Below are 13495 nucleotides of genomic sequence, written 5' to 3'. Positions count from 1 at the left end.
GCCCGAGTTGAGAGCATTCAAGTGTCAGTAGCTCCTGCTCTAGCCAACCCGGCCTACCCATGTATTACACACCCGACTTCTACAGGGGAAATGCATTGCTGGACAAGACTATCCTTAGGAAAAACAGCCTATTGCCAGAAGCTGGATCCACTGCGATCGTCTGATACAAATAGGGTCCCTTTTCGCTCTAAAAGACCCTGCCCGTTTGGGCATTAAATAGACATTTATTTGGCAACATGCAATGCTTCACTTCCCCTGCGGGGGCGCTGTAGGGGAACTAAGCACTTGATGCCAGGTTTCCCCAGCAATGGAAATTCCAATTATAGGTAAAAAGAAACTTGCCAAAGAGGGGCGCCCCTTTTAAACATGAAAAGGCCGTGTGCCATGCTTCATCTGAGGGAGACAAAGACTAACCTACCTGCTCTGGGAGGTTTACATGTATGTAGCCTGTGTCAGAGTTGGAGAAATGAGTTCTTGCAAACCTCCAAGCAGAGTCAGGTGGTGGTCTTGTCGCTCTAGGTACATGTGGGTATTACATCTGCTGCTAATCCCTGTCCATTCTAGAGAGGCACGGCGTCACCCAAGTCCATGCATAGATAAGTCACATTTCTCTCCAATTACTAGGAGGTCACAACATGGCGGCTTGTTCTCGGACAAGCCAGCACGTTTCAACCCCTGAAACACAAATCAGTAACAAATCTAAATCTAGATCACAATACACGATATAATCTCAAGTCGTGGTAGTAATAAGAGTCTATATGTGAGCAAAAAGAAACAAAAATATCACAAGAACAAGCAAAAAAAAAAAGTAGGATAATCAGAGGTTCTGGAGCCATGGTTGCAGAGACTGGAGAGCGAGGAAACGCGGGGAAGCCATTGTGCTGGCTGTATTCAAGCGTATGCCGTGTGTACAAGAAGGCTGGAACCTAACTGGAAGCCAAAGGTAAAACCCACCTTAGTGTCCTATACTGTATGTCCTTAGCGAAGTTATAGGTCACTGATGATGGCGATGTCCAAGCCTACCCGTGACATGGGTGAAGGTGGGGGGCACCAGCTGCATTGATCATGGTATGGACTTGCATCATGAATTCAAAAATATACAATACTGTATGTGTCCCAGCAGCAATCCACCCACCCACCCCCCCCCCCTCCATCCAGTGCTAGTGCACGTGAAAAACATTGGGTGCAATGGGCGAACCTTAAGCTGCTCTATCTGTGAGGCGGCTTTGCTTCCCCAACAACACATAAGCTGAGCCTACCCCTTTAACCCCAGCAGAGGATCAAGTGTAGTGTCCCTTTAAAAAAAAATAGCTCAAGCTTGCACAATGGCTGCGTTCAGAAAGTGTATGGCACAGACCGGACTAGTCCTGCAAACATGGCTCCATGTGCCCGGGGTGAAGACGCTTTCTTTTCACATTAGAAATGTGTCTTCTGGGGGCGGGGGGGGATACGGAATACCTCCGATATGTTACAGAAGACATTCCACCGCTTTGGGACTACATTTTTTGAACGCTGGACCCTTCAGGAAATTGAAGGAGGAGTACGGTGGGTAAGGGTCCATTCACACGTCTGTTGTTTCTTTCCTGATCTGTTCCGTTTTTTGCGGAACAGATCTGGACCAGTTCTGGACCCATTCATTTTCAATGGGTCCTGAAAAAAAAATCGGACAGCACAATGTCAGATTTTTTTTCAGGACCCATTGAAAATGAATGGGTACAGAACTGGTCCAGATCTGTTCCGCAAAAAACGGAACAGATCAGGAAAGAAACAACGGACGTGTGAATGGACCCTAACTGTGGTCAAATACTGTGTGAGTACAGATGACTGCAGGCCCTGCTGCCGGGGGCTTCAGATGGGGGGAGGATAATATTCTTAAAATAACCAAGGATTCTGTCAGTAGGAGACAGCTGCATTACAGTGCCCCCGGGGTCTACCTCACATCCGACCTGGCACCTGCTGAGCATGATGGAGGTGATACTTCATGTGGCAGAACCTACAAGGTATCAGCTTTATCTTTCTGGATGATGGGGTCAAACGCTCGCTGCTGAGGCTAACCCATCAGCCACAGACCCCAGCAAGCGTCCATACATATTATGTAGAGAGAGGGGATGAATGGCTGCCAGAGAGGATCAGACGTGAGGGTATACCATGGGCATGTGTAATGTGTACAGGGCGTGTATACTTTACAAACCACTGCTCTGATGCATCTATAATGAAGCAACCTGGCAAAGTCTTAAAGGGGTTGTCCCACAAAAAACATTTGACTCTGAATAGGTAATTAGAAATTTAGTATAGCCACTGAATTATCCAATAAAATGTATCTGTATAGCGCCACCTGCTGTTTGTTCTTTTCCTTATTTCCCTGTTCACCTTGCTGAGGTGGTCAGACATGCCAAGTTTCACCCTACAACTGTCACCAGCCGGATCTGATGTTGCAGTTCCAGAGAGAGATCTGCAGCAGAAGGGACATTCCCCCTGAGCCGTGACAGTTACAGGAAGGATATGCCTCCCTGAGCTGTGACAGGCTACATCATAACCTGCAGTATTCAGTTCTGACAGAGGAACAGAATACTGAAATTCCTTTATCGGGCACAGCCGGACACTGCTGGGGTCCGCTGGATCCCATTCACTAGAATACCGCTGCAGTATTCCACAATGCCTGCTGCAGGTGTGGATGTAGCATTAGGCTAGGGCTACACGCCATTGATGTCGCACCAAAGTCGCGTAACATTTTTTATAATGATAGCCTATGGTGTGACATTGCGACACGACAGTCGCAAAAAATCCATCCAAGATGACACCATAGACTATCATTGCAAAAAATGTTGCGAGACTTTGGTGCGACATCAATGCCGTGTAGGCCTAGTAGTTGTACCCTATAAACATTTTTTTATTTTTTTGACTTTTTTAAAAATCGGAACAATTTGCAAAGTTACTTCATTTTAGATGCAATGAGGTAATAAAAATTCAACAAAGATGCAGACTTTTAAGGCCAGGTATACATGTTTGACGTAAGTCCGCTGTTGGGAGACGCCTCTGTAGAGATTTCCTAACATGGAGTGTTTCACTGTCTAGCTCTATGGCTTTAGGAGAGTCTACAGACTGTAAAAGTAAGGGGGGAGGGGGGGTGTAGCCCACAATAACATACGGCAGGCAGCCATTGTGAAGGTATGTAATCGGCAATAAGGGGGAGGGTGACATCATAGGAATGTAGGCCCCGCCCATTATATGGCTGCCTCCGCTACCTGGGCTTGGTTGATAGTGAGGGTTATTGGTCCCCAGTACTGCTGATCTGGAATGGCTTATACAATCCTCTAACGAGGAGCTAACAGAAAAACAATACTGTACCGGAAATGTACACGATACAAGATTTTGGGGTGCTAGAGGCTTGAGCAGGCCCCTTAATTATCATGGATATTGCTTAAAGGGGTATTCCCATCTGAGACAATGGGGGTATATCGCTAGGATATGAGAACGGAGCAGGAGAGCTGTTGCTGGAGGACCCCGGATTTCCCAGGGTCTGTCCACCACCAAGCGCTGCTCCCATAGAAGTGAATGGGAGCGCACCACGCACGCGAGGCCCCTGCTCCCATTCATTTCTATGGGGCAGACTCTTGTAGGAAAAGACGGAAATAGCTGAGCCAGCGCTCGGCTAATTTCGGTGGCCCAATAGAAATGAATGCAGTGCGCCCTCCATTCATTTCCCGCTCTGTTCTCATTGTAGGTGCGGATCCTAGTGAGATGCCCCCATTGTCTGAGATGGCAAAACCCCGTTAAATCTGATAGGACATATAGATGTGGGCTGGATACAAAAGGATGGAAGACGCACACGCATCTCATTGAGTCAAAATCTCAACTACTCGACAAGAGGAGTGCATGGAGATCAAGAAGGTGGCCGCACAACTTCAGAGACCCAAGAAAAAGCGCATCCTGCACTCAGAGCCACAGGATCCACCAGCGGCTATGACGACAGAAGCGGATTTAACAAGGCCCACAGTGACTAAGTGGATCATTACAACCTGACATACGCCGGGTAATTGGCTCTCAGCTGCCACGCTCTTGTGAACAGACCGAACACATAAGGTGCAAATTGATTTACAACTGCCCCCCCCATCCCGGAATATGAAGCAGATTGTGGGAGAAGACTAATCACATCTGTACAGGAGGGAACCGCGGCGCACAGATGGTGACTGTGGCTCTGCGGTTGCCTCACTAATAGCTGGTGATGCTGAACCCTACATCAATGAGACGGCAGCGCTCTCACAGCTTCTGTCCAAAGACGTCATAGTACTCCTGCTGCTCCAGCTCGCCATTGTACTTCTCAATCTCGTTGTTTGCCTCAATGACATAATCGTATATGAACTGATCCATTACTGAGGGCCGGGAGTCAAGGACAAGTCTCAAGTCAACTGGGCTGCGCTAATAACAGCATGATGGCACCGACTAGCTGGGACCCCCACTGCTCATGAGAAGGAGGGGTCCCAAGTCCCCTGAACGTATGGCGCAGCGTTCGAGCATGCACAGTGCAACTCTATTCACCTCCATGGGGCCACCAAGAGATGTAGGCAGTGTGTATGCATGACCTGGGACCCCCCTTTCTGATGAGATACTTATCCCCTATCTTGTGGAATGGTTGAAATCTTAGGACAACCCCTTTAATGAGTTTATGTGAACAGTTCCCTCTCCATACATTAATAGGGCATATGAAAGGGGCACATCGATAAAATTTGATTCTATGGTGGGGCTCACTGTGTCCCACTAAAGCTCATGACATATCCATGGTCTAATGAAGGTAACCCCCATCATCAAAACTACCACTACTATCAGATAAGTGCTCAAGTGTACGGTATAAGGATACGTGGATGGCAATCCATCTTTTCTCCAAGGAAATTCACAAACTGAGTTCCATTGTAGAAATATCCCTCAGGAAGAGGATCCAAGTGTCGTCTTGCCTATAGGTACAAGCAAACAGAAGAGTGATAGGATAGATAGGAGATAGATAGATAGAAGATAGATAGATAAGAGGTAGATAGAGATAGATAGATGATAGATAAATAGGAGATATATAGAGACTACCTGACAACTGACGGAAATGTCTATATATTCGGAGCAGACACTGACTGTGACAGCTCAGTGCACACCGAGAGGAACAGCTATGACAGCACAGTAAATAAAAGTAGCAGAACATTGCTGAACTTATGTCGAAGCCTCAGACTTCATATTCTCAATGGCCGCACCAAGGGAGACTGTCTTGGTAGATATACCCTAAACTCCTATGTAGGCAACAGTGTGGTAGTCTATGCCATCACAGATATGGACCCCAAAAATGTCGATGGCTTCATAGTCACCCCACAGACACACCTGTCAGACCACAACCAACTGCTCGTATACATTAAATCCACAAGTAAACCACCGGCACAAACATCACAGCAGACCGGCCTCTTCAGCCTACAAATAGTCCAAGATGTCAGCCCAAAGTATATGGAGACCATAAACAGCGCAAAGATCCAGGAGATGCTCCATAACTTCCATAGTAAAGTGTATGAGCTGAACGCAGAAGGAGTAAATCTCGCGGTAAGGGACTTTAATAATATACTTTACAGCATGGCAGAAATGTCTGACCTCAAAAGATGCAACAAAAGACCAAAAAAGCAACAACCCAACAGTTAGTTCGACCGGGAGTGTAAAGATATAAGGAAGGCGCTAAGAATGGCCTCAAATAGGAAACACCAAGATCCGAACAACCCCAGTCTGAGGGAAGCCTACAACAACATACAAAGGCAATACAAAACCATCCTCAGAAAGAAAAGGCAAGGCAACATCTCAACCAAGCTCCTCCAACTCCAAGACGCTCTCCAGGACAACTGCTTCTGGGAACTATGGAAGCATATGGACAAAACCAGCAAGAACACCAACCTCCACATCCAAAACGGCAACATCTGGCTCCAGTACTTCAAGGACCTGTACAAAGCCATTTCGAGGGAGGATCAAAGCCCAGAACAAAAAGAAATCACAAAAAAGCTGAAGGATATGGAGGAAAAAAAAAATCAAAGATGTACAAAACCCTCTAGACACACAGATCACAACACAGGAGATAACAGAGAGGATCCCAGTGATAAAGAGTAAAAAAAAGCCAGCGGCCCAGATGGGATCCTTCCAGAAATGATCATATACAGCCCGCCAGGTATCCAGGCTGCATTAGTAAAACTCTACAATGTTGTGCTGAGTGCCGGCTACTTCCCCCAGAGCTGGAACCAGGGCATCATCACCCCCATACACAAGGGTGGAGACAGGTATGACCCAGCCAACTATAGAGGGATATGTGTCAGCAGCAACCTGGGAAAACTCCTCAGCAGTATCCTGAATAAGAGGATCCTCAGCTTCCTCACCCAGCACAACATCCTCAGCAGAAGCCAAGCAGGCTTCATACCAAACCACCGCACCACGGACCACATCTACACCCTGCAGAGCCTCATCAAGAGCCATGTCCACAATACAAAGCAGGGAAAGATCTATGCCTGCTTTGTGGACTTTAAGAAGGCCTTTGACTCAGAAGCTGACCATATACCAGAGCCTGCAGAGGGAGTACAAACTGGCCCCATATCTGGAGAAACTCCCCAATCCAAAAGACGGACAGATCCTGAGCCGGTACAGACTGAGTGCCCACAGCCTGCTCATTGAATCCGGGCGTCACCGACAGAGGTACATGCCCAGGGAGAGCAGACTGTGCCAGCAGTGCGACCAGGCGACCGTGGAGGATGAGGCTCATTTCCTGCTGCGGTGCCCCAAATACTCAGCAGTGAGGGAGACTGACTTCAGGAGACTGTCTGATCTCTGCCCAGACTTCATCTCCATGGAGGAGGAAGAGAGACTCTCCATACTGCTGGGGGAAGAGGAGAACACAGCGGCCACAGCAGCACAATATATTACTGCCTGCCATAGACTGAGAGGAGCCTGATATACCATTGACTGCTATACCCCCACCCTGTATATGTCCCCATCCCCCAACCCTACCCAATTATTTCCCACTTGCTTTGGCAACGCTAAAATGTATTTAGCCCCGCCAATAAAGCTGATTTGATTTGATAGAGAGGAGCTAGATAGATAGATAGGAGATAGATAGATAGATAGATAGATAGATAGATAGGAGATAGAAGATAGATAGATAGGAGATAGATAGGAGATAGATAGATAGGAGATAGATAGATAATAGATATGAGATAGATAGGAGATAGATAGATAGATAGATAGATAGATAGGAGATAGATAGATAGGAGATAGATAGATAATAGATATGAGATAGATAGGAGATAGATAGATAGATAGATAGATAGATAGATAGGAGATAGATAATAGATAGATAGATAGATAGATAGATAGGAGATAGATAGGAGATATGAGATAGATAGATAGATAGATAGATAGGAGATAGATAGATAGATAGATAGATAGGAGATAGATAGATAGGACAGATATGAGGAAGCTGAGAAATCCAGCCTTACGTGTATGTTCCGGATCTCCTGTACGGATAATGATCTTCTTGTTCTTAATGCTTTTTTCTGAGGTTTCTAGGAGACAGTGAACAGCAGATAATGAGTTAATATCTGACACCTCCATATTCACTATATAAGTTATGTAGTGGTGCAGCGGGCGCTCCTCACCTGCTTGGCACACTGCCGGAGCCAGTCCTTCAGGTCGTCTTCTTTGAGGATGCAGCCTGTGAACACCAGGACACATTGCTGATGTAGGACGTTGTCTCTCAGCTCGTGTCTTGGATCAGGAGGAGGCGTCGGCCCTTCCACCGATGGAATCAGACTGAGAGAGTTGGTCACTGTGTTGTGACAGACCTCTACCATCTGCTCCGAGTCTAGTATTGAAGAAAGATGTGATTATTACAGCAACAACAAACCAGGGAGACAGAAACCGACGGTACACCCGTTAGTACCTTCAATCTAGAAATTGATGGGGGGCTGGGTTATTTAATTTTCTCTGATGACATCATCTGACATTCCTCGCCCTGCTACCCTAGGCAGGAAATGTGTTGGGGTGGGCAGCACTGTCACGCGCTCTTAACAGCCATCATGTATATTATACTATAGCAACCCTTTCGAATAAAAGAAAAAGCGCACTACACTTGTCCATAGGTTGTACGTGGTATCGAAAATCAGCCCCATTTACATCAGAGGAGCTGAGCAGCCATACCAGATACAAGCTGCAGCAAGTGGGGGGGCAGCAGATACAGGGGGACATGAAATGTCGCTTACCAGAGAACTTCACTCGTCCCATGATATGATATATGTTTCCTGTAAAAGGGAACGACTTGATGGAGGACTTGATGGCTAAAAATAAAAACAACATATTACGTGGATGGTCCAGACTGTGACACAGGGCATGCTGGGATTTATAGTACTACTTTACAGCAGTATAAGTGTATTTGTCCCCCATTAAGTCCAGGAGCCCAAAGTTTCATTTATATTACTGTAGAAATCCGTTAATCTGGCATGTCACAGTCTAGGAGATCTGCATGTTTTTCAATGACTGTCCAGTAACCCAGAACACCCAGTAATCCGGCAACTATCAGGTCATAATAATGCCGGCGTTTATTGTATTCCCTTTATCTCAAGCGGAGCAGATATCAGCCTACAGCAGCTGTCCTTTCCCTTTCCCCGCTCTTCTTGGCTGCTCACTACCCAGTAGGAGGCGATACTGAGCCCATTCCGGGGTAAAGAGAATATGGAACCAGTGAGGCATGACGGGAGAAAGACTCGGAACAATGCCAGAGATTTACCGAGGCACGTGCTCCTGAATTGTGGGCACATGCCCTGTGCCACAGCTATCATGTGTTTCAAACCCGTTTGCACCTCATCCACAAGGGCCGTAGCTGGAAAGGGGCATGGGTTTAAAATGAGCCAACATGTTTCTGCACAGTAGGCCAACCAACCGGTGGTGTAAAAACGTATCCTCCGGCCTCAGCCAGTGATAGCTATCCAAATATTACCAGTAAATCTGCCCCTGTGTTGGGTCCTCTGCCCAGTTGTGAGGTTCCCGTCTTCCGTCTACTCACTTTTACACCTTGTCATGAAGCGGGCCTTCTCCAGAGGCCGACTGAACCACAGACAGATACGGTCCACCTTCGGTGAGACAGGTCCAGCTGAGAATTTCCCATCATACCTGCAATACATTAAAGAAACACTCCGTTCCTTTCTCGTCTGCTCTGTACAGAAGGCATTTTCTTAACAAAACTTTTCTTTTTATGCTAATTAAGCCTCTGGAGCCTTGCAGCGTCTCAAGACGGATCTGCTGAGGATAAAACCTGTGCGCGCAGACACGGCGGAGAAGGCTCCCATCCCCCGGGATGTGGCGGCTGCCAGCTTAGTAAAGGCAAGGCTAATCCAGAGAAGGAAGTGGATCAGATGTACAGCAGCGGACGTGTGTCCATCACAATCAGGCAGCCCATAGGGGACTTAGAGGAAATCCCGGGGAACGAGGACGCGGCCGTTATAGAGTAAAGCAACGCTCTATTCATACGGCCGAATCTGGGAATAAAATCCACCAGCATTGCTGAACTAACAACCCCCTAACACGGTGACATCAGAAAGTAGCCGGGTCATTTACTCCCATCATGCATCCTAGAAATGAGGGGACTACTCTTCAAGGACAAGGGTGATGTGTCCAGATGACGTGGCACATTAGTAGTGGGGTCTGCTGATGATATTCAGTTAGGGGGGCTGCTATTTAGGCAATACTCTGATGTTCCACACTTTCAGCTTAACCTAAAAATGTGAGGCTTGTAGGGATAGTCTTCTGGAGCAGTGATCCTCAACTGTTCCAAAACGACAACTCCCATCATGTCCTGATAGCCACAGGCTTTGATCAGAATTGTAGTTTTTAAAGAGTTAGAAAGTTACAGGCTGGGGAACACTGTTCTAGAGAAAGAGGGGCACACCCTCTTGGAGGCGATAAGGGCCCTAACCACCACAGTGACACCCCTCCCAAATCGGCTAAATGTTGATCCTGACGCAACGCCTAGGTTAAATAAGGGGTCTATATGGAGAGGGATCTCACCGATGAAGAGTCGTCTAGCTGACGGCCATCTTCCCCATAGACATGCATAGGAAAGTATGTTACGATGAGAATGTGTGATAAGCGGCTAACTTAAGCAGCTGCTGATCACCAGTGGAAACAAAGATGGACACGTTAAGATCAAACCTGTGTGATCAATGAGCAGCGCAGTCTGCATGTATACTCTTTCAGGTAACTATGTCATTTTCTGACCAGGGGCTACTAGGCCTAAAAATTTTGGGACATGGATGCCCGTTAGGGGCTGTAGTCCTCCTGTATCTAAAGGTGAATAATATGTGGGATTTTGGAGAGGCCGTTGTTCATGACGATATAAGCCAGTCCTAAAAGGCTTACAAGAACACTCCAGGCTGTACTTAAACTCTTGTGTTATGTCTACTGCAGGGTCAGAGTAGGCGGGGTCCTTGTGTCATGCCCCACCCCTCAGACAGCCAGCAGAGATTGCCGTCGGGAGATTCAGAACCTGCCAATACTCTGATCACCATTGCATCTTGTCTCAGAGTCTATTTCTTGTCAATGACCTTCAAAAGTATTAGAGGCAGTCAGAAATAAGGGAGGGATCCCCAGGGTTAGAGAGACTCACCATCCGGGGTACATCAAATGTCGTGTTCTTAACATCGGAGGACTGGAAAAGCCGCTTTCTGACAGGACCAGCTCAATGTCCTCATTTCTGCAGGAAGAAGAAAACAGGAGGCATTTTAGGACAGATCTGCGCAGAGGCAACAGACCTGAACCCGTCTGAGGCCGGCTCTGAACATGGCAAGGCCTAGGGCTCTGAGTCGCACGATGCTCCGATGTCATCTCCGGACAGATGTAGGAGCTGGAGATTAGGAAATGTGTTCGCAGACCTGGATAACATGTCTAATGATATGGAAGATTTGGGAATACGGTAACAAATATACTTGTTTATGTCCTGACTAGGTCCCCAGAAATGGCACCATACCTATTGATGGGTTAAAAGTCCAGGTATAAGACCTTGTCTGCCCATTCAATCTTTGGAATTGTCCGAGATATATTTTTTTTAAAAAGCAGCACACAATCCGCTGTCAATCCTCTCATCCCCGCTGCTGCAGCTACAACGAGCCCGTATATTCCACGGAGCAAATTAGTGGCCTCAGAGGTCACGTGTGGCATACAGCCAGGCCACAAAGCCTGGTGGGAGGATGGAGCGGCTGTGATAAAACGGAGGGGGTTTCGGACGGAATGTCTAACTATTAATCTAATAGGTTCCATTTTTTTTTTAATATATATTGGACAACCCTTCAGCCAGCAGCTGTGTATGGCAGATGTCGACACCTTCCAGTCTTCAAAATAAACCCACCACCAGTGTTTGTTACCTGGTGGCCCCTTCCCTTACCTTAAATAAACCGGGCTGTTATAAATAGTTCCAGGGTATGGCACCATTTAGAAAGAATATGGCTACAGGACATCATAGACACTTCCCTTCCCAAGAATAAAGGCCGCCCTAGGACTTGCAGTCTCCTACTACAGCCGCTGTGCCGGGATGTTACCTGGTGATCACTCCCTTCTCTGCTAGAATAAAGGCCGCCCCAGGACTTGCAGTCTCCTACTACAGCCGCTGTGCCGGGATGGTTACCTGGTGATCACTCCCTTCTCTGCTAGAATAAAGGCCCCCCCAGGACTTGCAGTCTCCTACTACATCCGCTGTGCCGGGATGGTTACCTGGTGATCACTCCCTTCTCTGCTAGAATAAAGGCCGCCCCAGGACTTGCAGTCTCCTACTACAGCCGCTGTGCCGGGATGGTTACCTGGTGATCACTCCCTTCTCTGCTAGAATAAAGGCCGCCCCAGGACTTGCAGTCTCCTACTACATCCGCTGTGCCGGGATGTTACCTGGTGATCACTCCCTTCTCTGCTAGAATAAAGGCCGCCCCAGGACTTGCAGTCTCCTACTACATCCGCTGTGCCGGGATGTTACCTGGTGATCACTCCCTTCTCTGCTAGAATAAAGGCCGCCCCAGGACTTGCAGTCTCCTACTACATCCGCTGTGCCGGGATGGTTACCTGGTGATCACTCCCTTCTCTGCTAGAATAAAGGCCGCCCCAGGACGTGCAGTCTCCTACTACATCCTCTGTGCCGGGATGTTACCTGGTGATCACTCCCTTCTCTGCCACAATAAAGGCCGCCCCAGGACTTGCAGTCTCCTACTACATCCGCAGTGCCGGGATGTTACCTGGTGATCACTCCCTTCTCTGCTAGAATAAAGGCCGCCCCAGGACTTGCAGTCTCCTACTACATCCGCAGTGCCGGGATGTTACCTGGTGATCACTCCCTTCTCTGCTAGAATAAAGGCCGCCCCAGGACTTGCAGTCTCCTACTACATCCGCTGTGCCGGGATGTTACCTGGTGATCACTCCCTTCTCTGCTAGAATAAAAGCCGCCCCAGGACGTGCAGTCTCCTACTACATCCGCTGTGCCGGGATGGTTACCTGGTGATCACTCCCTTCTCTGCTAGAATAAAGGCAGCCCCAGGACTCGCAGTTTCCTACTACATCCGCTGTGCCGGGATGGTTACCTGGTGATCACTCCCTTCTCTGCTAGAATAAAGGCCGCCCCAGGACGTGCAGTCTCCTACTACATCCGCTGTGCCGGGATGGTTACCTGGTGATCACTCCCTTCTCTGCTAGAATAAAGGCTGCCCCAGGACTCGCAGTTTCCTACTACATCCGCTGTGCCGGGATGGTTACCTGGTGATCACTCCCTTCTCTGCTAGAATAAAGGCCGCCCCAGGACTTGCAGTCTCCTACTACATCCTCTGTGCCGGGATGTTACCTGGTGATCACTCCTTTCTCTGCTAGAATAAAGGCCGCCCCAGGACTTGCAGTCTCCTACTACATCCGCTGTGCCGGGATGTTACCTGGTGATCACTCCCTTCTCTGCCACAATAAAGGCCGCCCCAGGACTTGCAGTCTCCTACTACATCCGCAGTGCCGGAATGGTTACCTGGTGATCACTCCCTTCTCTGCCAGAATAAAGGCCGCCCCAGGACTTGCCGTCTCCTACTACATCCGCTGTGCCGGGATGGTTACCTGGTGATCACTCCCTTCTCTGCTAGAATAAAGGCCGCCCCAGGACTTGCCGTCTCCTACTACATCCGCTGTGCCGGGATGGTTACCTGGTGATCACTCCCTTCTCTGCTAGAATAAAGGCCGCCCCAGGACTTGCAGTCTCCTACTACATCCGCTGTGCCGGGATGTTACCTGGTGATCACTCCCTTCTCTGCCAGAATAAAGGCCGCCCCAGGACTTGCAGTCTCCTACTACATCCGCAGTGCCGGGATGGTTACCTGGTGATCACTCCCTTCTCTGCTAGAATAAAGGCCGCCCCAGGACTTGCAGTCTCCTACTACATCCGCTGTGCCGGGATGGTTACCTGGTGATCACTCCCTTCTCT

General features: G+C 48.2%; 1 protein-coding gene across 2 annotated transcripts in view; it reads right to left on the bottom strand.

The window, feature by feature from the left end:
- Positions 1 to 3655: 3655 nt before the first annotated feature.
- The window catches only part of LOC122939272 (dynein axonemal assembly factor 9-like), an 82236-nt gene continuing 72396 nt past the window's right edge, over positions 3656 to 13495 (bottom strand). For both annotated transcript variants that reach the window (XM_044295345.1, XM_044295352.1), the window contains 7 exons: positions 10664 to 10750; positions 9065 to 9171; positions 8265 to 8339; positions 7662 to 7867; positions 7503 to 7568; positions 4859 to 4952; positions 3656 to 4373 (listed from right to left, as the gene is read on the bottom strand). In XM_044295345.1, coding sequence (XP_044151280.1) covers positions 4261 to 4373; positions 4859 to 4952; positions 7503 to 7568; positions 7662 to 7867; positions 8265 to 8339; positions 9065 to 9171; positions 10664 to 10750 — 748 coding nt within the window. In that variant the 3' untranslated portion in view covers positions 3656 to 4260. The remainder of the gene's footprint in view (positions 4374 to 4858; positions 4953 to 7502; positions 7569 to 7661; positions 7868 to 8264; positions 8340 to 9064; positions 9172 to 10663; positions 10751 to 13495) is intronic.

This window comes from Bufo gargarizans, chromosome 1, assembly GCF_014858855.1.
Source record: "Bufo gargarizans isolate SCDJY-AF-19 chromosome 1, ASM1485885v1, whole genome shotgun sequence".
Lineage (NCBI taxonomy): Eukaryota > Metazoa > Chordata > Amphibia > Anura > Bufonidae > Bufo > Bufo gargarizans.
Note: the sequence above shows the minus strand (reverse complement) of the source record. Positions and strands in the feature narration are given on the sequence as shown.